General features: G+C 40.4%; 1 protein-coding gene and 1 long non-coding RNA gene across 2 annotated transcripts in view; one reads left to right on the top strand and one right to left on the bottom strand.

The window, feature by feature from the left end:
• The window catches only part of COL4A1 (collagen type IV alpha 1 chain), a 116,191-nt gene that overhangs the window by 84,122 nt on the left and 7,402 nt on the right, over positions 1-24,667 (top strand). The window contains exons 32-46 of the mRNA XM_072135562.1: positions 180-347; positions 443-532; positions 8,418-8,564; positions 9,755-9,853; positions 9,963-10,052; positions 10,174-10,313; positions 12,611-12,737; positions 12,831-12,911; positions 13,366-13,464; positions 15,659-15,709; positions 16,618-16,803; positions 17,537-17,670; positions 17,758-17,830; positions 21,773-21,844; positions 24,446-24,574. Of these exons, the coding sequence (XP_071991663.1) occupies positions 180-347; positions 443-532; positions 8,418-8,564; positions 9,755-9,853; positions 9,963-10,052; positions 10,174-10,313; positions 12,611-12,737; positions 12,831-12,911; positions 13,366-13,464; positions 15,659-15,709; positions 16,618-16,803; positions 17,537-17,670; positions 17,758-17,830; positions 21,773-21,844; positions 24,446-24,574 (1,686 nt within the window). The remainder of the gene's footprint in view (positions 1-179; positions 348-442; positions 533-8,417; positions 8,565-9,754; positions 9,854-9,962; positions 10,053-10,173; positions 10,314-12,610; positions 12,738-12,830; positions 12,912-13,365; positions 13,465-15,658; positions 15,710-16,617; positions 16,804-17,536; positions 17,671-17,757; positions 17,831-21,772; positions 21,845-24,445; positions 24,575-24,667) is intronic.
• The window catches only part of LOC140118115 (uncharacterized), a 54,108-nt gene continuing 53,507 nt past the window's right edge, over positions 24,067-24,667 (bottom strand). The window contains exon 3 of the long non-coding RNA XR_011853143.1: positions 24,067-24,559. This is a non-coding gene — a long non-coding RNA (uncharacterized lncRNA). The remainder of the gene's footprint in view (positions 24,560-24,667) is intronic.

Genomic DNA, 24,667 nt, shown 5'->3' with positions numbered 1-24,667 from the left:
AAAAGATTGTTGTCAATTACATACCATGTGATTCGATAATGTGGATCATTTTCAAAACATTTGTTAACATGCATTGTGTATTTTAAGATATTTTAAGAATTGTCCTAGGTAAGGAATGTTTACATTTTGCAGCTCAGTTTGTAGAAAATAAGTTAAATCTACTTTGCTATAATCTGCAGGTCCAATAGGAGCAAAGGGTGATAGAGGTTATCCTGGTTTTCCTGGAACTGACATGCCGGGACCAAAGGGAGACAGAGGCACACCTGGTATGCCTGGCATTATGGGTATGCCTGGTGTCCCGGGTATTCAAGGTCCTCATGGAAAGGATGGGTCTCCTGGGCTTCAAGGTAACATGTATAATTTGTATAACATGTATAATTTTGTATAATGTATTTAAGCTTCATGTGAAAAATAATATTAAAAAATGCTTTTTGTCAATTAGGACAAAAAGGAGAAATGGGTTTAATGGGAGTGCCAGGAATCCGAGGCCAACCAGGTTCACCCGGAAGTCCAGGTGTACCTGGTGAAAAAGGTAAATTAAATTCAGAAACTCTTTATTTTAAAGTAGTGACCTTTTGTTCAATCCAAGGAACCAAGTTTTGATATTAAAGAACTGTTTACTGTTTATATAAAGAAAGAACAACCATTTTACCTTATCTCATCCAGACTACTACCGTATATACTCGAGTATAATAATGTGCTGAAAAACCCTAACACGACTTATACGCGAGTCAACTCGTCAAAAACAACTCAGTACTCACCTTTCCGACGCCCCCCGCAGGTCCTCTTCTGTCTTCAGCTCTGGCTCCTTCTTTGGCTCCCCCCGTGGTCCCGTCACACATACCATGACGTCAGCCGCTTGCCGACATCATAGTTTATGCGCCGTCAACTGCACACAATTTGATATCAGCATGTGGCTGATGTTATGGTTTATGCGACGGGACCTCACAGGAATCCGAAGGCGCAGAGGCAGGTACTGGCTATATACTGTGGGGGGGGGGGGCTCTGGCTATATACTGGGGCAGGCACTGGTTATATACTGTGGGACAGACACTGGTTATATACTGTGGGGCAGGCACTCGGATTATACTTTAGGGCAGGCACTGGCTATATAGTTTTGGGCAGGCACTGGCTATATAATGTGGGGCAGGCACTGGCTATATAATGTGGGGCAGGCACTGGCTACATACTGTGGGACATCCACTGGCTATATACTGGGGGGCAGGCACTGGATATATACTGGGGGGCAGGTACTGGCTATATACTGGGGGCCAGGCACTGGCAACATACTGCGGGACAGGCATTGGCTACATACTGGGGACAGGCACTGGATATATACTGGGGGGCAAGTACTGGCTATATACTGTGGGGCAGGTACTGGCCTTATACTGTAGGGCAGGCACTGGCTACATACTGTGGGGCAGCACTGGCTATATACTGTGGGGGGGCGGCTCTGGCTATATACTTGGTCAGGCACTGGGTATATACTGTGGGGCAGACACTGGCTATATACTGTGGGGCAGGTACTGCCTATATACTTTTAGGCAGGCACTGGCTATATACTGGAGGCAGGAACTGGGTACGTACTGTGGGACAGATACTGGGTATATACTGGGGGGCAGGCACTGGCTATGTACTGTGGGGCAGGCACTGGCTATATAATGGGGCAGGCACTGGCTATATATTGGGGGGCAGGCACTGGATATATACTGGGGGGCAGGTACTGGCTATATACTAGGAGGCAGGCACTGGCTAGATACTGTGGGGCAGGCACTGGCTAGATACTGTGGGGAAGGCACTGGATATATAATGTGGGGCAGGCGCTGTCTACATACTGTGGGCAGGCACTGGCTATATACTGGGGCAGGTCACTGGCTATATACTGTGGCAGGTCACTGGCTATATACTGGGGCACGTCACTGGCTATATACTGTGGGACAGACACTGAGTATATACTGTGGGGATAGCACTCTCAATACACTGTGGGGTAGGCGCTGGCTATATACTGGTGGCAGGCTCTGGCTATGTACTGGTGGCAGGCTCTGGCTACATACTGGGGGCAGGCACGGGCTATATACTGAGGGGCAGGCACTGGCTATATTCTGGGGGGCATGTGACCAATGCATTTCCCACCCTCGGCTTATACTCGAGTCAATAGGTTTTCCCAGTTTTTTGTGTTAAATTGGGGCCTCGGCTTACACTCTAGTATATACTGTACTTTTAATTTTCTGAACCTATCTGCAGAAGTAAGATCTTCCATGCCAAATAATAATTTTATCAGTTCTCTGATTTCTATTCCATGTATTTCTCAAAACTGTAAACCTGATTCAAGTTTTAGTTACAGGATTACTTTGTAAAAAAAGGAAAAATGCTTTCTCCATGTGCTTTAGTAATTCATTAATTTTCCACTTAATATTAAACTCCCCAACCTATAGTTGTTAGTCTTTATCCCTCAATATTTTTGAATTTTAGAAATAACCTTTTAGAGCAATGGAGAGTAGATTGGGGGCGTCAAATTTAAAGGTAAAGGACTATACTGTGAACATATACTGTCCTGGGTATATATGTATAAGGAAAGGGTATATGCATTTGTAAGTTCCTATACTAAAATAATGCTAGCTCAAAAATCTCTCTTAAATTTATAAAAACAATAAATGCTTTATTTAGTTGCATAGAAGGGGTTTATACTATCAAGATGAGTTATATCTCTAAAATGTGTAACTATATGTAAGGCAAGTTTGACTCCTCAAATCAACATAAACACATACAAAATATGACTAGGAAGCTGTAGAACTGTATTGTGCAAGCCCTTGCACCAAGTGCAGCATTTGATCAGATATTGAAAGATACAATATAATATAAAGTACATAAAGTAAAATGTAGCAGCACAAAATATTGCAGCACATCTAACAAATCAAAATAAACCCATGTGGGCATTAAAAAACCAAAGTCTTGTTGTTTAGATAACCATAAAGTGGCACAAAATGGTTGTCACTTGTTTTAGTCTCTGACTTTAGTCTCCTTTTGAAGATGAGCCAGCATAAGATGCCAACATAGTGGGGCAGATTTACTTACCCGCTCCTGTCGCGATTCAGCGGCGCGTTCTCCTTGGAGGATTCGGGTCTTCCGGTGATTCACTAAGGTAGTGCGTCCGATGTCCACCAGGTGGCGCTGCTGTGCTGAAGTCCGTCGGAGTTCACGATCCATTGCTACGTGCAGGTAAGCGCGTGTCAAGCGACACTTTTTAAAAAAAAAATACAGGGTTTTTTCGGAATCCGCCGGTTTTTCTTACGGCCACGCCCCCGATTTCCGATTGAGTGTGCCAAAAACCCAGGGCAATTCAGGGAAAATCGGTGCAAAACGGTAATATTCGGGTAACCCAATGGAAAAACGCGATTCGGGCCCTTAGTAAATGACCCCCAGTATGTACCACTGTCTTTGTATGAATAGTCCCTTGCAGGCATAGGATAGATAAGTATCCTGGCCCAGGCTTGAGGTATTACATAGATTGCATTGTAAGGTCTGGATGTAAGTGTACTTACTAATCACTGGGTCTTGTAGGTTCACTTTTAGTGCAGCGTTCAAGATGCCGTGAGCGATGAGAACATACTTACGCATGCGTAATGAGTGTTGTTGCGCACATCTAATAGATGCAAACAGCGCACCACAAGTGCTTGGAGAACTTGGTTCCTGCCAGATATAGGAGAGTGCCCCAATACAAGTACTTGAAGAACGTGATTATTTGTGGTGGGTATAGGATTTAGATGAAAAGTCTCAAGCCAGGTTCCAAGGTTAATGTGGGTCTTTAGCAGTGCTGTAATGCAAGTTCCCACCGTTAGATGAGTTAGCAAAGCACCTGCGCCATGTAAAGAATAACACCTGTGATCGGTTCTAGCACTGATCTTGAGTGTTAACCCCTTATCACCGACACTAGTTTTCAGCTCAATGACCAGACTCTAATTTTCAAATCTGCCCTGTGTCACGATAATTGGTTATAACTTCGGAACGCTTTAACAAATCAAGGTGATTTTGAGAATGTTTTCTTGTGACACATTGTACTTCATGTTAGTTCTAAATTTAAGTGATAAGTTTTGCATTTCGTTCTGAAAAAAAGTGAAAATTTGGCAAAAGTTTCTAAAGATTCTTCATTTTCCAAGTTTGAAATGTTCTGCTTTCCAGACAGGAAATAAAACTACCCAAAAAGCTTGATAATTAACATTTAAGGAATGTCTGCTATATGTTGAGATGATATTTTATGCGTCCTGTCATTTTTCTACGATGTTATGAGGTGCAGAACTTTAGGTGCGATTTTTCTCATTTTCATGAAAATTGCTAAAACTCACATTTTGAGGGACAACTCAGCTTTCAAGTGACTTTGTAAGGCCTATATGATAATAAAACCCCATAAATTACCCCACTATAGAAACTTCACCCCTCAATGTATGTAAAACAACTTCTATTGAGTCTATTAACCCTTTAAGTGTTTCACATGGGTTAAAACAATATGGACCTGCGATTTAGAAACTTTTGGATTTTTTTGGAAAATACATTAATTTAGGCCAAAATTGACAGTTTCATAATAAATAAAATGATGAAAGGCTCTGAAACGTCTAATGCCCAATTTCTCCCGAGTGTACTGATACCCCATATGTGGTGGTAAACTGCTGTATGGGCGCACGGCCGAGCATAGGATCAAAGCAGCGCTATTCACAGCAGATTTGTATTGTCACATTGTACAAGCTATAAATTTTAATTTTTTTTGGTAATGCGAACATATGAGGGCTTATTATTTGCGTGGTGAGTTACAATGTATAGATAATTCATTTTGGGGGTCTATAGCTTATTCATGAGATTTTATTAACTATTTCAAGGGTGACACGAACAAAATCATCAATTGTTATTTTGGATTTTTAGCACTTTTTTCCCCGGCTCACCGTAACGTAAAAATAATATTTTATCTTTAGTCTCTGGTTCACTATGATTATGGTGACACCTCATTTATATCGTTTTTCTTATCTTTGCTCAATTTTACTGAGCAAAACCAATATTGGAGAAAATCGCATTGTTTTTACTATTGACAACTTTTCAGGGCCATAACTTTTGTATTTTTCTGTTGTCAGTTCTGGTTGAGGGCTCATTTTTTGCAAAAATAGTTGTTCTATTCAGTCGTATCATATTAGGGAACGTAGCTTTTTTTGATCACTTTTTAGAACATTTTTGTGATGGTGTTTGATGAAAAATTGTATATTACGGGAAGTTTTTCGTAGTTTTTTTTTTAGTCATTCACCGAGTGGGTTCAATATTGATTTAGATTTGTTGTACAGATTAATACGGACGCGGTGATACCAAATATGTACATTTTTCGAGTGTTTTTGTGTTTTATATACTGTATTTGCATTATATGTGTAACTGGGGAGATTATGGGACTTTATTTTATTTATTTATTTAATTATTATTATAAAATGATTTACTCTTTTTTTTTTTTCTTTCATACATTTTCCACCTTTTGGCTTGAACAAGCGATCATCCGACGGGGGACACACTTGCACGCCGCGGTCATACTTGACTGCGGCGTGTAAGGGGTTAAACACCCGGGATTGGAGTTTTTCCGATCCCAGGTGTTAGTGCGGGTCTGGGCTGTGATATCACAGCCCGACACCGGCATTATACTGACCCGATGTCCTGAAATCTTCTTCTGGCGCGGCGCCGTAGAAAGGCGTCGCGTCAGAAGAAGTACCCTTAATGACCGACGTAGATTCCCAATAGGGCGGTCATTAAGGGGTTATCAATGGATGAGCGGACCCATTTAAACACCCGCAAGTGCCAATCGCGGGTCCACTCATCACTACTCCTGACAAATTTTGATATACAACTAAATAAAGCATGACATTTTTTTATAAATCTAACATATAGCTGCTATAGGTAGTCCCTAGGTTATGTACAAGATAGGTTCTGTAGGTTTATTCTTAAGTTGAATATGTATGTAAGTTGGAACTGTATACTTTATAATTGTAGCTCCAGGCAAATTTTTTTGATCTCTTTGACAGTTGGATTTTTAAAATGTTGCAGTCACCTTTGATAACTGTTATAGCTGTTTATTGTAGCCTAAGGCTAAAGTACAGTAAATTACCAACATCCAGAGGTCTGTTTGTAACTAGGGATCATCTGTAAGTCTGGTGTTCTTAAGTAGGGGACCGTCTGTATTTTTTTAGGATAGGACCCTAGTAGTGCCTCTACTCTTAACTTACCATATACACCATGTATATGCTGAGTTTTTCAGCACAAAAAATGTGCAGAAAAATGAAAACTTGCCTTATAAACGAGTGCATGTGGCAGTGTCACCGCTGATGATGTCATAGTGTTCACCGGAGGGCAGAGCGCATGGATGTGCCTCTGTCCGCTGTTACACGCAAAGTGAAGAAATAAGAGGAGCCGCTGGGAGCATTGGGGAGCCGCACGGAGCATCAGGGAGTGCCAGAAGGTGAGTGTGTAAGTTTATTTTTTTTTGTACGCCAACGGGCTGTAGGGGGCATTTGATCAGTAGGGAGGGGGTGGCTTCATGGGGCATTTCATCATCAGTAGGGATGGCTGGTTGCATGGTGCATTTCATCATCAGTAGGGGGGCTGGCTGCATGGGGCATTTCATCATCAGTAGGGGGGCTGGCTGCATGGGGCATTTCATCATCATCAGTAGGGGGGACTGGCTGCATGGGGCATTTCGTCAGTAAGGGGCTGGCTGCATAGGGTATTTCATAACTGAGGGAATGGCTGCATGGGGCATTGCATCAGTAGGGGGGCTGGCTGCATGGGGCATTTAATCAGTAGGAGGGCTGGCTGCATGGGACATTTCATCAGTAGGGAGGGCTGGCTACATGGGGCATTTCATGCCTGGGGAGGTGGTTGCATGGGGCCTTTTATCAGTGTGTGGGGGGGGGGGCAGGCTGCATGGGGCATTTCATAACTGGGGGGCTGACTGCATGGGGCATTTCATAATTGGGGGCTGGCTGCATGGAGCATTTCATAACTCGAGGGGGTGCTGGCTGCATGGGGCATTTTATTACTGGAGAAGGCTGTGACCAATGCATTACTCACCCTAGGCTTATACTCGAGACAATAAGTTTTCTCCCCCAAATTGGGGAACTCTTCTTATACTTTGGTCGACGGTATATATACTTATTTTAAATTCATAAGCAGCTATAGAGCCTAACAGAAGAAACATTATAGTGTCCTGAGGAGTTGCTTGCATGGCCTCTAATGCTTTCCATCTTCCTCCTTCTGACTAGCCTTGCCAAATTGTCTCTTTGCTTTAGGCAGCATCACTCCACTTTCTCTATATATTATAGTTCTACAGACATCTTCCTTACTTTTAAGTCAGTGGCCACCAGACTCCGAGCTGCTCTTACTGTTGATAAAATGGAGGGGAATTGTTATATTTCATTGCAAACTGAAAGGCAACCTGTTATTTAAATAATTAACTCAATGAGAAGAAGAATTAAGGAAAATGTGAATTTGTGTTTTTTAAATATCAAGAATAATGAATCATAGTGCTAAATTACAAATCATTGGTTTGGCTATACATGTGGTCCCCTACTTAAGAACGCCTGACTTACAGATGACCCCTAGTTACATTCGGACCTCTGGATGTTGGTATTTATTGTACTTTAGCCCTAGGATACAATAAACAGCTATTACAGTTATCAATGTTGTCTGCAATTTAGCTCTAATACTGGTTCTTATAACAACCCAACATTTTTAAAATCCAATTGTCAGAGGGACCAAAATTTTGCCCGGGGTTAAAATTATAAAATATACGGTTCCGACTTACATACAAATTCAACTTAAGAACAAACCTACAGAACCTATCTTGTACGTAACCCAGGGGACTGCCTGTACTTGGAATATGTGGGTAACTTTTGGGCACCAGTTCATAAAAAGGATGCACAGGATTTGTATAGGGTACAAGAAGAGACAAACACATTAGGCTAGTTGTGTTTGGTAATAAATATGGATGAATAAAAGAATGATAAATCATCAACATTATTTAATACTCAATGAGAAATGTCATGGCCAGTGAAGGCACAAAATTTTCAAGATGCAGGTATTGGCAAGTAGAATTGAGGTTGGGGGAGACAGATGGATATTGGGCCGTTCAATTAGTATTGAGAACTGCCTTTAATGCCTCTCTGTGCCTGTTAGTGATTTTTGGTTTAAACATTGAACTGTCAAGTCCAATGAGACATCAGGTAATTGCGTATATAATTGTTAAGTTAGTTACAAAAAATAAATAAAAGTTCAGATGTTAATTAATTTTGTATTTTGTATTGTGCTTTTTGAAATGGTGACTGATTCCATTTTGATAGAAATCTCCCACCATTTGTCCAAGGTAACTTTTAATCATTATTATTGAATAATTGTAGGTGACCCTGGACCACCTGGGTTCCGAGGTGGGACCGGCACTGAAGGTTCAAAGGGTGAAAAGGGAGAACAGGGTTTGCAAGGACTCCCAGGAACACTTCCTCCTATGGAAAACATGAAGGGTGATAAAGGAGATCAAGGCGAGAGAGGTAAAGTCATTTGTGTGCATTTTTTTAGGGATCAAATGGTCCCAACTTTACATCAGTTATTACAACAAAGTTTCCCCTTCCAGGAGGGAGGGGGAAAAATATTTGTGGGCCCCGTTGGTGTATATTCCAATGGTGGCTGGGTAATTAAAATACTTAATTCAAACTTCAAAAAGTCGCACGGCCAGCGACCACTAATACCTTTTAGCCACCAGGATTGGGTAATAAAACTCAACTTTTATTGGATATTAAATGAAGACTTCATAGATAACGAAAACTCATTTAAAATTTGCAGACAGGCAATAGAGGGAAGGGTCAATGGGGTGGAATACTACTCAGGCGCTTCATTAAGCTGTGATAGAAGGTATGTCATCTTCCTAGAGGGAGATTGATCAGCTCTCACTCAAAGATGTTATATATCACTGTAAAGTGTTCATGGAAGCCACCTAGTCGATTCCTGTATAACCGGTTGCCCCATTCCAGGCACCTCAATTCCTCTAGTTAACCCTCACTAGACTGTATATTTGTGGATTGCCCTATCCTATATATTGACTGCTGCTAAGTTAAAACTTAAACGTGCCGCTCAACCAAGCCCACCCGACATGTTTCGCCGAACTGGCGTCATCAGGGGTTTGGGGCTGACGTAGCAGTCTAGTGAGGTTTAACTAGAGGAATTGAGGTGCCTGGAATGGGGCAACCGGTTATACAGGAATCGACTAGGTGGCTTCTATGAACACTTTACAGTGATATATAACATCTTTGAGTGAGAGCTGATCAATCTCCATCTAGGAAGATGACATACCTTCTATCACAGCTTAATGAAGCGCCTGAGTAGTATTCCACCCCATTGACCCTTCCCTCTATTGTCTGTCTGCAAATTTTAAATGAGTTTTCGTTATCTATGAAGTCTTAATTTAATATCCAATAAAAGTTGAGTTTTATTACCCAATCCTGGTGGCTAAAGGGTATTAGTTGTCGCTGGCCGTGCGACTTTTTGAAGTTTGAACTTTACATCAGTTAACACCTAGGCTTACTTTAGATGATCTGATTATCTAGACAGAGCTAAATTTTCTTCTTCACAGGTTCTGGTCCAACAGGTTTTTCACACTTGGTTAAAGGGGTTGTTTGGTTTAGTTGGGTGTGGTCTGAATTTTATTAGTCAATATTTGCTATGCTTTAAAACTAAATTTCAGGTCAAATTGGACTTGAAGGAGAAAAAGGAGCACATGGTGATTTGGGATCCACTGGAATGCCTGGAAAAGATGGGGAGCCAGGAATGCCTGGTAAACCAGGTAACAATATTAGTAGATCTATTTTTGAAATACTGACAGGAATTCTTAAAAAGCTATTATATTCAAAATCTCAACTGAAATTAATGTAAATTTTTTAACATAATTTTAGGACTAAAAGGAGATAAAGGTTTTCAAGGAATGCCAGGAGCTGTAGGGTTTCCTGGAGAAAAAGGTTCAGTGGGAGAAATGGGTTTGCCAGGTGAGATTATTTTTCTTTAATTTTGCATACAATCAGTTACATTTGTTCTTGGATGTTAGCTACACCAAATTTTTGGGGGTCTCTGGTTTAATTTGTCATAAAACACTTATTTTACATGAAGGGCCCACTGGACCAAAGGGTGAACTTGGTGTGCAGGGAAATCCTGGTTTGCCTGGCGTTACTGGAATCAAAGGTGAGAAAGGAATCAAAGGTCAAGATGGTCTTCCAGGCATTGGCATTCCAGGACCTCCTGGTATAAAGGTAATTACAAACATTCACGTTGTCTAGTGGTATACTGGTTTAGCTTGTGATTCATGTTTTCCTTGTGGGACCTTCAGATATGCTTGTTCATAGAACATGCATTTGGCTGATAAATGTGACACATAAAAGACTGCTAAACCACCCACATTGTACATAATAGCAATAAAGATCCCCCTTTACATTTTTAGAGTAGTTATAAATGAATAAACCAATATTTTTCAAGACTGTTGTTTTGTAACCCTATAGGGCAGGAGCATTTGATTTCACAAATCTTTTTCACAAATATCTTCTATTGTTTGGGAAGAAATACCGTATTACATTTTTGGCTTCACAGAGGCAACCAACCAAACCATAGAATAAACTTCCCTAATTTACATTTTATTTATGGAGTGCTGCCTCTTCTGTGGACTTAATCTCTATTTGGACATAACTCATTTAGATAGCCACAGAGCAACGCTACTGGATTCCACATGTGTTAATTAACCTAAATGTAAATCATATGAACATTTATACATAGTAGCTAAACTGTGAATAACCATTAGAAATAGTATTTCCAATTAACAAAAATGTACAGTCATTTATAATATGTATGCAGCTTTACTGTTTCACTAGTAGATTTGTACACCAAAATTATGTTTCTACTCATTAGTCACCTATTATTAAGTTATTCATTCAGTAGCTGTACATGAAGGTAAACAGGAAACTATCAGGGTGATTTGGGGCACTACACCACCCATAGTTGCTTATGAGCCAGTGGCTTAGGGTCTCAAAGCAACCCTTTATTATTTCTGTTCATGGCCAAAATAAAAAAAATAAATGCCTTTATTGAAGCTATTGAAGCAGAGATAAATTCTGTACATGTTATCGAATTCACCTCTAGATAAGTATAAACCTTTATCTTTTACAGCGCACATGGAAAGTGATGTTAAAGCACATCTACCACCAAGATTGAAGATTGTAAACCAAGCACACTGAAATACTGGTGTGTGCTTCTTCTGGAAGGATCAGCTATTCTTTTAGCTTCTCATGCCCTGGTCATAGGTGTTAATGGAGCCTGGAGCCCCTCATGCTCATTTAAATAATTATTAATGCCTTTTTTCTTAAAAACATAAGGGCATAAGAAGCTTTAGGAAGAGTCTATCCTACCAGAGGGGGCAAACACCAGTATGTCAGTGTGCTTGGTTTACAATCCTTCATTCTGGTAGTAGATTTCTCTTAAAGGACAATTCGGGACCTTAAACCACTACAGAAGACCACGGCAATGTACAAATGCGGCCCTCTAACTATCTCTAAATGGCCTGCCTGCTCTCATTGGAAAATTTGAGCTCTCCTTCTTATCATTAAATAATGATGCCATTAGGTGCTCCATATTTTCAACATTAGGTATAGTATATATACTAAATACAGTATATATGTATTTTTAAGAACTGCGTTAAATATATTATTCTGGCCCTCTAAAACCAAATGAAACGCCTACCCCTGCACAGCACACAAGGATCAGTAGTAGGTTAAGACACCTAAATCACCCTGACAGGTTCTCTTTAACCTTCTTACGTTAGTGGTTTATTTTATATTCACTCTGAAACTAATCTTACCTAATCTAAAAGGTTACATCAGTTTCCAGAAGTTTGTCAAGATATCTCTGTGTAAATTTGTATGAACTATCATCACTCTGCAGTGTCTATGTTTAGTTTGCAGTAGTCATTGGGCTGTTGGGTGGAGATCAAAATTTGCTTTGTTTTCTGCTATGAACTGCATGGGGATCACAGGAATATCTGCTTCTCTGATTCTGTCACACTGAGAAACTTTAAAGAGGGTTTCTCATCTCAGCTTTTTATGACAAATCCATAAATATCGTAAATATCTGAGGTACATATGCCATGCAGAATGAAGGTCTACTGAACACTGTGTCAATTGCTTCAGGAATGTGGTGGTGGCCAAAAATAGTCCTGAAGGGGTTAAACCAAATAGCACCTTGGCTATTTAAGAAGAACGTGAAACAGATGTCAATAAAGGTGGGAGAACCGCAAAGCAGGATTGTTTTTTACACACAGTCATGTGTATGAGGCCTCATTCTGATCTAGTCACTCCCTTCTCCAATGGCTTCAGTAGAAAGTTAACTGGTAAATCCCTTTCTGAGTAGGGGGAGAAGTGGATTTGAGGTAAAAAGCTTGATAAGAAGCACAAGAAGAATTTTCTTGTAAGAAATAGTCACTTGTACTACTGATAGTATAGTAATTTTTTTATACAGTGACAATTTATGACTAAATCTGTTTTTGAAATATATTTAAATGTAGGGTGACATTGGAACTCATGGCCATCAAGGTTTCCCAGGTGAAAGAGGAGAAAAAGGTGACGTAGGTGTTCCTGGAATGCCTGGGTTACCAGGACCAAAAGGATCATCAGGCCCTGCAGGATTTCCAGGTGATTAGGACTTCTGTCATTTTAAAAGAATATTTTAAGATAAAAGGTAAGTATATGCAACTTTACAATATTTTGTTTTGTACAATTCAATAGGTAACCCAGGTATACCTGGAGAGAAAGGAACAAAGGGATTTCCTGGACAAGATGGTTTTCCTGGATTAAAAGGACAGCCAGGTGAGAAACATAAATTAATAAAACATTGAGAGGAAAAATACCAAGATCTATTTAAGGGTATCAAGCAAACAAACAATCATCTCGCAAAAAAGGTTAAAAAAAACTTAAATGTGCATACAAAATGCACTACAGCTAATGTAATGTCCATCGTACCAAGTTGGTATAAAATATTAATCCCCTTACAGCGTGCAACATTAGCCATACTTAAAGAAACAGAAATGGGAAGAAATTAAGATATTCAGACACTTGTGGATCATGAATATGTGTATTTAAGTATGAACATTTGAATTATTATCAGGTGGTCTAACAATGGATAGCTAAGGATCTCAGGGAAGCTGAAAGCATATCCAAACAAAATTTAATCGGTTTAATATTGAGGAATATTAAACCCCATTGGACAAATAAACGTTTTCCATTTCCAATAAAACTTATATTGTTTTTGTAAAATACTTAGGTGAACCTGGAATTCAGGGACCCCATGGCTCAATTGGTGAAAAGGGAGAACCTGGCTTTGATGGGATACCTGGAACACCTGGTGAAAAGGGAGAACCAGGTAAGTCAACAGCAGGAGAGAAGCCAAAACGGAGCCTGATGTTAGAAATACTTGTAGAATCTTTTTGTAGATGTGAACCAGTAGATGAGTGGCTAGTTTGGTTACAGCCTAGCCGTAGATGTCACAGTAGCATGGTCCTGTGTAGACTTCTTCCACGGGGTCAGCAGGTTGAAGCAAGAAGAAGTAACAAAGAATCCCCCTTGGGCACTTCTGGTGTAAGTGACAGGTCCCAGCTGATGGTATTGGTGTATTCTCATAACGTTAGCTGACCTTACAGTGTAAGGTAGATGGGAACCAGTAGATGGGTGGCTGGTTTGGTTACAGTCTAGCCACAGATGTCACAGTAGCACAGTCCTGGTGTAAACTATCAGGGTCAACTGGGTGAAGATAGAAGAGGGAACAAAAACCCCCCTTGGGCACTTCTGGTGTAGGTGACATGTCCCAGCTGATGGTATAGGGGGAGGTTCATGACTCTAGCTGCTTTAAACCAGAACTCACACTTTGGCATGGAGATAATGAAAAAATAATAGAAAAAAAAAATTAGGTATCAACACGTCCGAAAATATAATAAAGGTTTTTCACTGCGTTTAACCCTGTAACGGAAAATAGCGCCCAAAGTCGAAAATGGCATTTTTTTGCCATTTTGAAAATTATAAAAAATTCTATAAAAAGTTATTAAAAGGCCATACAGTCCTAAAAATAGAAGCATTGAAAAATCAAAATCAAAAGTCACAAAAAATTACACCACTTACAGCTCCGTACACCGAAAGTATGAAAAAGTTATTAGCGACAGAAGATGGCAAAATATTTTTCTGTGTGTAGGAGGTTTTAATTTTTGTAAATGTTTGAAAACAATATAAAACTTATACAAGTTTGGTATCCCCGTGATCAGTCCGACCCTAGGAATAAAGTAGACATGTCATTTGGGACACACAGTGAAAGCCGTAAAATCCAAGCCCACAAGAAAACGGTGCACATGCGTTTTTTTCACCAATTTCACGGCATTTGGATTTTTTTTCCCGCTTCCCAATACATGGCATGGAATATTAAATACTGTCCCACCCACTTTAGAAAAAGCTGAGAGGATATTACAGATAGCTTTTTGTCAAGTAACTTTACAGTTACGCTTTAAATGATAGATGTGGAGTAAGCTGTCTGAAGTGAAAAGTCTAACTTCCAAACAAGTTGCAAATTTGGTGCACATATAAAAAGGCAACAAATACGGGATATTTTAAAGATAGAAAAATGATGTTACTGCAATAATATGTCCTCCATTATCCATTGACTCCTCCTGCCCAGTTATTGACCTCTATTTTAATCATGTAAAAGGAAAACGCAAATCAGTTTTCCTGAGTACAAAAATCCAAGTCATCTTTCAAAAGGTAGTGCTGGAGGCAAAGTTTAGCTTTTTTAATCCAAGCCATAGAACAGTGATGGCAAACCTTTTAGATACTGAGTGCCCAAACGACAACAAAAACCCACTTATTATCGCACAGTGCCAACATTTAAGAAAATGACTTATTTCTCCCTGCTCTGTCATAGCTTTCCATCATATTGGCGTTCTGAGGACACCAATAAGTAGAAAAAGAAGGAGGAGAAATTTGGAATATTATTGTAGTTTCCCTCCAGGGTCCCCTTACCTGGAAAAATTGCAGACTCCAAAGCAGGAGCTCCAATGATAATCTAGCTCTACCCACACCTTCTCAGGCTTCCTGCAGTCCCAGGCAGCCAAGGATGTGTCACTTTAAAGTAGCACTGAGCATGGCATGTCCTTTACTACCTCAGACTTCAGAAGGAGGCCTCAGGTCCTGTCTGGTGAACTCTGTGACGGTCTGGGTGCCAACAGAAAGGGCTCAGAGTGCCACCTCTGGCACCCATGCCATAGGTTTGCCACCATTGCCATAGAAGATCATCTCTATACAGATACCTCAAATAGCAACTACCACCACTCATTGGAGCACAGGTACCTTCGTTTTAATTTTGGTCTTTATCTTCTTTTATTGCAACTTTTTGTGGTGCATGTGCACTTTTGCACTTCTCTCTGATTATTCTCTCAGAATATAAATTGCTGGCTCCACTTATTTCTGGGTTCATTCTAGTAAATGAACAGTTTTTAGCTATATTTATTGCTTCTTAATTAAACAATGTTGGCTTTAGATATGCTATAACGCAACATATTTGTGTTTTATTTTAGGTTCACCTGGTAGAGGCATCCCTGGATTTCCTGGAGAGCGTGGTGAGAAAGGTAAGAATGTGTACATAATATTCTCCGGTTTTAATAACAAATTACTATTGAGTATACAAATTGCACTGGCATACATTATTGTAGATTTAAAAATGTGGTCTTTGTTCAGATGTGCTTATTGAAGGGATTGACCACTTTGCTTCATGTTTTTGTAATGTGTGGGTAAGTGTGGGGGGCAGGATATTAGGTATTTTACAAATATACATCTATTAAAGGTTCTGCAGTGCTTTATTGATATGTAAATTGAAGCCTCCTGTCTATTACTTCATCAGTCAGACATTACTGACCATAAAATGGATGCAGATGGAGGGTCATGTGATCTCTGATCATGAGCAATCACCCTGCCAGGACCCTGGTTATATATTTATCAATACCAATCAGGGTTAGCAGTGCGATTCATCATGGACAGATCAAGTGACCCTCTAACTATCTAATAATTTTATGGACAGGAATGTCTGGGTGATGAGGTAAAAGACTGGAGGCTTCATTTTACATATCAGAAAAGTGGTGCAGAACTTTCAATAGATGTATATGGGCAAATTACCTAATATCCTTTCCCAGACACATTACACTAAACATGATGTAAAGTCACCAACAAATTGAAGTTAAAGCATCCTTCCTGGATACTATAGAGCAGGCCCTTTAGAACAGAGGCTAAAATGTGTCCTTATCAAATTTGTCTACAGCCAGCTGAAATTTATTTTCTATGTTATTTTCTATGTTCATTTTTAGCCAATGTTGTTGTAAAGAAGGTTAACAAATGAAACTATTTCACCAATCCCTAAAGATGTTGGTCTGCTATTTAGAAGAAGATTAGATCAGAGTTAGGAAAAAGGTGGTGTTAAAATGTAATGAATCATGCATTTATCCAATATTTTTTCCATATTCGCTTAACTTTTGTTTGATAGGCATCAAAGGCGATGCTGGATTATCTGGCTCACCTGGAGTCCCTGGCTTCCCTGGCATTAAAGGTGATCAAGGAATTCCTGGAAACCAAGGCGTACAAGGCCTACCTGGTGCCCCTGGTCTTCCTGGAATTGCAATGGAAGGACCAAAAGGTGACAGAGGACAAACTGGTCTTCCAGGATTTCCAGGTATGGTATTTTAATTAATTGTATCATTAACCAATAATGTGTTGTGCGTTATTTTTATGTACATTCCGATTGTGTTCATCAGCAGCATCCTTGAGAAAATTTTGAGTAGGAAAAAACCCTTCTTTATTGAACTACTTGGTTAAAGGAGTTGTCCGACTTTCTTTAAAAATCTACAGGAGGCACACTCACTTTCCCATTGTCCCAGCGTCTGAAACAGTGCTGGGGCAGGGGACATGTGATTATGGCAGGCGCAGAGGTTCTGTGCCCCTGTAAACAAATTGGGCAAAGTACCAACGAATGGCGGCACGGGAGACCGTAAACATTTATTTTTTTTACAGCCCCCAGCCCACTTGTAGATTTTTTTTAGGAAAGTTGGACAACCCCTTTAATTATTGTGAGTAAGCACAAATATTAATTTTGGCCATTTCATACTTGTATTAGGTATTTCTTAGAAATTAGACTGCTGTGATCTCTCCGATATACAGCATATCATAAGAAAAGAGCATTCTACTCTGTAACTCTCTCTACTGCATTCAGAATACAGCATAGAGTGAACAGAACTGATACATATAAAGCCGTTGTCTTGTCTGCTTTCTGGTTTGTCTGCTCTGTAGTGAGGGGCACTTCTAATATGTCCGTGCTGATAGGAGCAACTAATGCATAAGAGCAGTTAAACCCTCCATGCTTTAAACACAGAAATTTGATTTGCTCAATTGGGTAACCTTTTTTTTAGGTGCACCTGGACCCGTCGGTGTTCCCGGAGTCGCAGGACATGATGGAGCAAAAGGAGAAAAAGGTGATAGAGGATGGCCTGGAGCTCCTGGTTTCCAGGGAGTTAAAGGGCAACCTGGAATTCAGGGTCTTCCAGTAAGTATTGATCCCATTTTAAATGAAGTTTTCAGTCTTGATGCTTTTATTTTGCTGAAATGTAGAACTCATTTTTTTTATTTCTAGGGAGATGCAGGTTTTCCTGGTCAAACAGGAGACAAAGGTGATAGAGGGGCTCCAGGAGCACCGGGCTTTCCAGGTAAATTAAAAGATTACATTGTTGTGCATAATTCACATTATATTTCTTAACTTTTATTTTGCTTTATTAAAATAATGGGGCTCATTTACTAAGGGTGCGCTGACCGCACAAACGTCGAATATTCCGACGATTACCATTTTGCTGCACATTTTAAAGGGGATTGTGGCGCATTGGTGCACGGAACACAAATCGGGGGGGCGGGCAGTCGGACGATCCGACAGATTCGGACAACGTGCGGGATTTAACATTTAAATTGTGCTGCAATATCAAGCACTTACATTCACTGGGAAGAAGAAGGTGAACTCCGGCAGACCTCACCGGGGAAGCGACACATGCAGGATCTCGTGCGCACGATCTTTGTGAATGGCGCCAGACTTCATCTTCGTCGGACCGTCCGGATCGGGGATCGCAGCAGGACCGGGTAAGTAAATGTGCCCCAATGTTTTATAATGACAATGATGTCCCTATACATATATTACATACTGTATATGGTTTCATATACACATAGGGGGTTATTTATTATTGGGTGTGCTGGTCATTTTGGCATAAAAGTCTTTAAAAAAAAGGCGCATTGGCTGTCATTTATTGTAAGATTTCCCCAAGTTTTTGGCAGCCTGTTTTTTTTTATGCTGCTGCACCATGTACTCCTTATTTATTATTTGTTGGGGCCACAAATTAGATTCTGTTTCAACAGCCATTGTTTTTTTGTCACTCAATTTAGGGACAACTTGTGAATCCCAACAGGATTTCTGCTCTTCTTATTTCACTGGCATCTTTTTTAAATCCACCAAAAACAAGTCTACCTAGTTGTTTTTCTCCTTCATGAATGTGAAGTAATTTTAGACACTTTCAAACAATTTATTAAGCCCATGCAGCACAAAAATCAAAATCTATTACAGCACACAGTTCTTGTGCCCAAAAAAAAGAACCATGTGATACAAATAATACATGTTTTTTGCAACTTTATACTACTAAAAGTCGCACAGGACTATTTCCTTCTCTTCACTATTTTGGCGTAAAAATATAACTACTGCTAGCACAATGCCAGATTCATGATTTGCAACTTTAAAAAAAAAAAAGCCACACAAAAAGTGGAATAGTCACTCCAGTCCCCTGCTGGTGTATGTGCGGGAACTTTCTATGCATTTTGAAGCTTTTTTGTAACTTTTTGAAAACAGAATCCCAGAAAGCAAGTAGAGCATAAGAAAATTTATTAATGAACTTCAATAACTTTAATGCATCTGATAAGAAACAAAGCTTCAAAGACAGACAAATAACTGTCACAAGGAGACTGCCTAATGATAAATGACCCCCAAAATGCTTACTGTATATGCTCGAGTATAAGCAGACCCGAATATAAGACAAGGCCCCTAATTTTAGCTAAAAAAACTGGGAAAACCTATTGACTCGATTATAAGCCTAGGGTGGAAAATGCATTGGTCACAGCCTCCACCCAGTATATATCTAGCCAGCCCCAGTATATAGCCAGCTATCCAGCCCACTGCCCCAGTACATAGCCAGCCATTACCCTGTATATAGCCACACAGCCAGTGCCCTGTATATAGTCAGCCCCCTGTCCCTAGTATAAAGCCAGCCTGCTAGCCGCGGGGAACGGGGCATCGCGGAGAAGAAAGAATAGGAGTTGCGGCGAACATCATGCCCACCTGAAGGTGAGTATGTAAGTTTTTTTTTTAATTTTGGGCAAACTGCGGGATGGCTTTATACTACAGGGGGCTGGCTGGCTATATACTAAAGGGGGCTGGCTGTATACTAAAGGGAGCTGGCTGGCTGTATACTACAGGGGGCAGGCTGGCTGTATACTACAGGGGGCTGGCTGGCTGTATACTACAGTGTGCTGGCTGTCTTTATACTACAGGGGGCTGGCTAAATACTAAAGGGGGCGGGCTGTATACTACAAGGGGCTGGCTATATACTACAGGGAGCTGGCTGTATACTAAAGGGGGCTGGCTGAATACTACTGGGGGCTTGCTGGCTATATACTGGGAGGCTGTGACCAATGTATTTCCCACCCGCTGCTTATACTCGAGTCAATAGGTTTTCCCAGTTTTTGGTGGTAAAATGAGGGGCCTCGGCTTATACTCGGGTCAGCTCTTACTCAAGTATATACGGTATGATATATATGTACCAAAAGTGTATTCAATCTTTGCTTTCATAAGATTAACCCCTGCACGCATTAGGACGTTCATGTACGCCAGGAAATGCGGTCAGTTGCCGCATCCCGACGTACGTGCACGTCTCGGTGATAGCCCAGGCTCAGTAGCAGAGCCCGTGCAATCGCTGTATGTGACAGCAGGGCTCCCGCAGTAACTGTTTAACCCCATAAACGTGGCGTCTAGTTGGAGGTGCCGACTGCTTCCATAGCAGCCACGGTGTCCTGACAGCCCCAATGCTTTCAGGGCGATCTAACACAGTGCCTGTCAGCCTATGTAGAATGCAAAGGCTGACTAGTTAATATACTGCAATACATAAGTTTTGCAGTATATTATATTGAACAATTGATCAAATGATGACTTGTTCATGTCCCACCCTGTGACAAAGTAATGCCCCATCACATATAAAAAAAAAATCTATTTTTACATAATAACCCGTAGAATAAAATAATACTGTTACTGAACTCATACGGTGAACGCAGTAAAAAATTATGTTAAAAAAGCCGCAAAAATTACAATATTTTCACATCCAACCTCCTAAAAGAAGGATAAAATGTGATCAAAAAGTAATATTTACCCCGACATGATGCCAATAAAAAGTACAGCTAGTCCCGCAAAAAATAAGGTAGTCCCGCAATAATACAGGTTGTGTGTGACCATGTTTTTGGTTCTCCACTGTATATGTTCTGGCATGATGGAGTTCCATTGCCATCAACATGCCCAGTGTAAGATGATGTTGGACTGCTAGTTTCTTACACTAGCACATTGAAGCTATTCTGATTCAGGTCGGCCTAATAGGATTCAGATTATTAAGACTCATTTCACACTACTGTACCTTCCCTCCGTTAAAAAAGTAAAGAATGAAGGTTTAAAAGTGGTTTAATGGAAGTTTAACATATCACTTAAAAATCTCATTGATATCAATGTATATTTTATGTCATCCGTTTTGGTCACTTTGGCAGAGATTGATTATCCATGCGTTTTTTGGAGGCTGCAGTACCTCTGTTTGAAAAAAATGCATAACGGATCCATGCCAAAATTTTATGTCATCCGTTATGTTAAGTTTAGCATGGATCCATTATGCATGGGTACTGCAGCCTCCAAAAAACGCATGGATAATCGATGCCTGCCAAACTGACCAAAATGGATGACATAAAATTTACATTGATGTCAATGGGATTTTTAAGTGATACATTAAACCTCTGTTAAACCTCCATTCTTCACTTTTTTTAACAGAAGTAACGGTAGGTTGTATTTAGCTTACTTAAGTGATAGTAAATTGCAATAAATATTTTCAGTCTTTTTAGTGGCATTCTGTTTTAGGTATCTGTTAGCTCCATAAAGCATTTTTTTTATCTTTTTATGTGGTTAAAGTGAACCTGTCACCAAGAATGTCATTTTTATCTGGTGACAGGTTCCAGTAGCCTATGCTATTCTGATTTTAAAAATGCTTTTGTTAGCCAAAGCACTACATCAACTACTGCACATGCGCAGTGAAGCCAGGGTGTAATACGCCGGCTTTACTGCGTTACTAAGCAGGTGCGGGGAGCACAACAAGATAAGTATAAACATTTTTTATTTTAATAGCACACACATAGGGGCTTGCTAAAGGGCGATTTGGGACACTAAACCACCAGTCCATAAGTACCTGTGGGTAGTTTAGTGTCTCAAATAGCCCTGACAAGTCCTCTTTCAGCTGTTAAATGTGTTTTGAACTGCCATTGCCACTGTGGAATGATATATCTATATACTTTTAAAAAAAATATTTTAGGATTAAAAGGTACAGAAGGTCCAATAGGAGATAAAGGACAACATGGAGACCGAGGAGAGCCTGGTCAAAAAGGTATGAAAATGCATGAAGTGAATACCACATTCCCTGGAATAGGAGCTAGCAATGATCTACTAGGAGGCAGTAAATCATTTTAGGTTATTGTTACTCCAATGTGTCTAGCATAAAACAGTTCACAGCAATTTATGAAAAGTAGAATTATCTGTTTTGAATACAGGAGGTATATACAGTTGTGCATCAGGATGATTTATCTTCAGCTGTATGGTACAGTTACAGAAGAAATCTCTTACTTTCCAGCTAATCCTCACATGTATAGGGTCATCTATGGTCAGTGCAGCCTGAAATAAAGTGTGTTGTATATCCCTAAGGGAATTATTCGTACAATAATTTGAGCCATGTAAGTATGAGAGAGGGAGGAGACACAAGCTGTTCTGAATTTCCACAAAAATCCTATAGTGAAAAACAAAATGGTATGACAAACACTACTAGAGTGTTTACTCTGGAAACATGTTATGTTAAAGGGAACCTGTCACCAGGAGACCCATTTTTAGCACTCCCCCAGTCCCCACAGAGCATAGTACATACACTGCCAAAGTGTTTTTGTATTAAAAATTGGTTTTACAGAAAAAAAGATATGTTATATTGTACCTTTCATTAGCATGTGCTGTGTGACTAGGCAGTTGCCAAAAGGGAGGTTCTGGAAAGGAGCAGTTCCCCCCCACCCTTGGGGAACAGCTTCTCCATGTGACCTTTTCAAATGTATGAAAACACCCATCACTTGGCTTAGCGACGCCCCCTGCTCCTCTACAGCCAATCCCGAGTGTGGGGAGTTATTCATATATTTGTAAAGGTCACATGTTTCCCAAGGGTGGGGGGAAACTGCTCCTTTCCAGGCCCTCCCTTGTGGCAACTGCCTAGTCACACAGCACATGCTAATGAAAGGTACAATATAAGATATCTTTTTTTCTGTAATACCTATTTTTTATACAAAAACACTTTGGCAGTGTATGTACTATGCTCTGTGGGGACTGGGGGAGTGCTAAAAATGGGTCTCCTGGTGACAGGTTCCCTTTAAGCAAGAAGGGGGGAATTTCTTAAATGTTGGCCTAAGACAGTGATGGCTAAGCTATGACACGCGTGTCAGTGCTGACACACGTAGCCATTTTCACTGACACGCGGCTGCCTGAGAGTTAAGTTTCATCCTACATGATCAGGTGCAGTAGCCGGGAGGCTGAGAGATTGCACTGGGCTTCCAGCACTCCCCCCTCCTCCTCCTCCCCCGGGCCGGCCACTCCCCATGTGTGAGCTGTGCCTAGTGTCTCCAGTCAGCACAGGTATCAGCACAGGGCACAGCAGGAGAGGTGACCCGGCCATACACCCAGGAGGCTCCTCTGCAGCTCCTGATAGTTGTGGTGGGGGTAGGATGGCAACACAGTCAGAGGCCACATTGCTGCTGCCTTGTGTGATGTCCCAGCAGCTGCCACCTCTACACTGACCAGCTCCAGAGCAGGGATGAGGGAGGACTACCACTCCCATCATACAGTGAGTAAGGTCAGTGCACTGTATGATAGAAGACAGTCATCAGGGCTTGTGTGTCAGTTTTGTGACGTACAAGCCCTGAAATAATCGCAACGCCTTGCAAATCACCAGACATTGTGATTATTTTGCTCCGCACACCTTCTCCATGCCAAGAGGGCATGAGGGAGATGCAGACAGCGGCGCCTGCGCCCTCACTATAACCTGTGAACTTTCATGACTGAAAGTTTGCAGGTTACTAAGCAATTTCACACATGTCTGATTGTATGGCAGTACATGGTAGGATCAATCAGACAATCCACGGTTAAAGTACCCTAGAAGTTAAATAGTGTGCATATTTGTTATTTTGACACACCAAGCTCAAAAGGTTGCCCATCACTGGCCTAAGATATATATTTTAAAAGGCACAGGCTACATAATAATACTCCAGGCTCTATGCAGGCTACAATCTGCCGCAGGCTATTTGTGCTTACTTTGGGTTTAAAAAGTCAGTTTAGTGGTTAAAGCTAAATCTGCAAAGCTGTCAGTCATCAAGTAGGTGATATCTAAGATATTGCACAATATTTATTGGGTTAACTCTTATGATACATTTTCATCTTTAAACAGTGATAATAGTAGAAAGTTTTAAACGCTTTGCTTCTTGTTCTCATCCAATGGTCAAAAAATAAAACTGTGTGAAGAAAACTTTAAAGGGCTAGGCCATGTCCATATCTGTGTGGCAACATAATGGAAGCCATAATACTGTTATGGGTCTGTGACTTTGGTGATATTTGAAACCAAAGGAGCCCACTAACTGCATTATGTTATAATCAGATCCATTAGGTTCCATCATAATTTCCTTTTGGTTACGAGACTTGGTGTGCAAGTTTTATCTTCCAAATGTATGAAATCTGTGATATAGGTTACAAACAGATTATCAGGTGCATTTGAATATGCACTACTTTATTTGCTATTACAAGTGATGCAGATAAAAAAGGTGTGATAGTGCTCTTAAAACGTGATAGAATTTTTTATTTGTTCACTTCTAGATTAGCACATGCATGCTCAAGTTGTTATAAGGGAAAAATAATATGTCATATATTTGTATAAAAGATGATAATTCTTTGCTGTTTTTCCTAGGATTACAAGGCCTTCCAGGTCCAGCAGGTCAGTTTCAGATATTCAAAGGTGATCCTGGCCCTCCTGGAGTACCAGGTCCTTCAGGTCCAAAAGGCTTTCCTGGTTTCCCTGGTCCTAAAGGAGAGCAAGGTAAGTATATGGACGCAAAACAATATAATAATTAATATTATTAATTAACATACATTTACCATAATAAATATAAAACAAGCTGTTGCATATAAA

Source organism: Engystomops pustulosus, chromosome 2 (genome assembly GCF_040894005.1).
Source record: "Engystomops pustulosus chromosome 2, aEngPut4.maternal, whole genome shotgun sequence".
Lineage (NCBI taxonomy): Eukaryota > Metazoa > Chordata > Amphibia > Anura > Leptodactylidae > Engystomops > Engystomops pustulosus.
The sequence above is the reverse complement of the archived record's forward strand: the minus strand, read 5'-3'. Positions and strand labels throughout refer to the sequence as shown.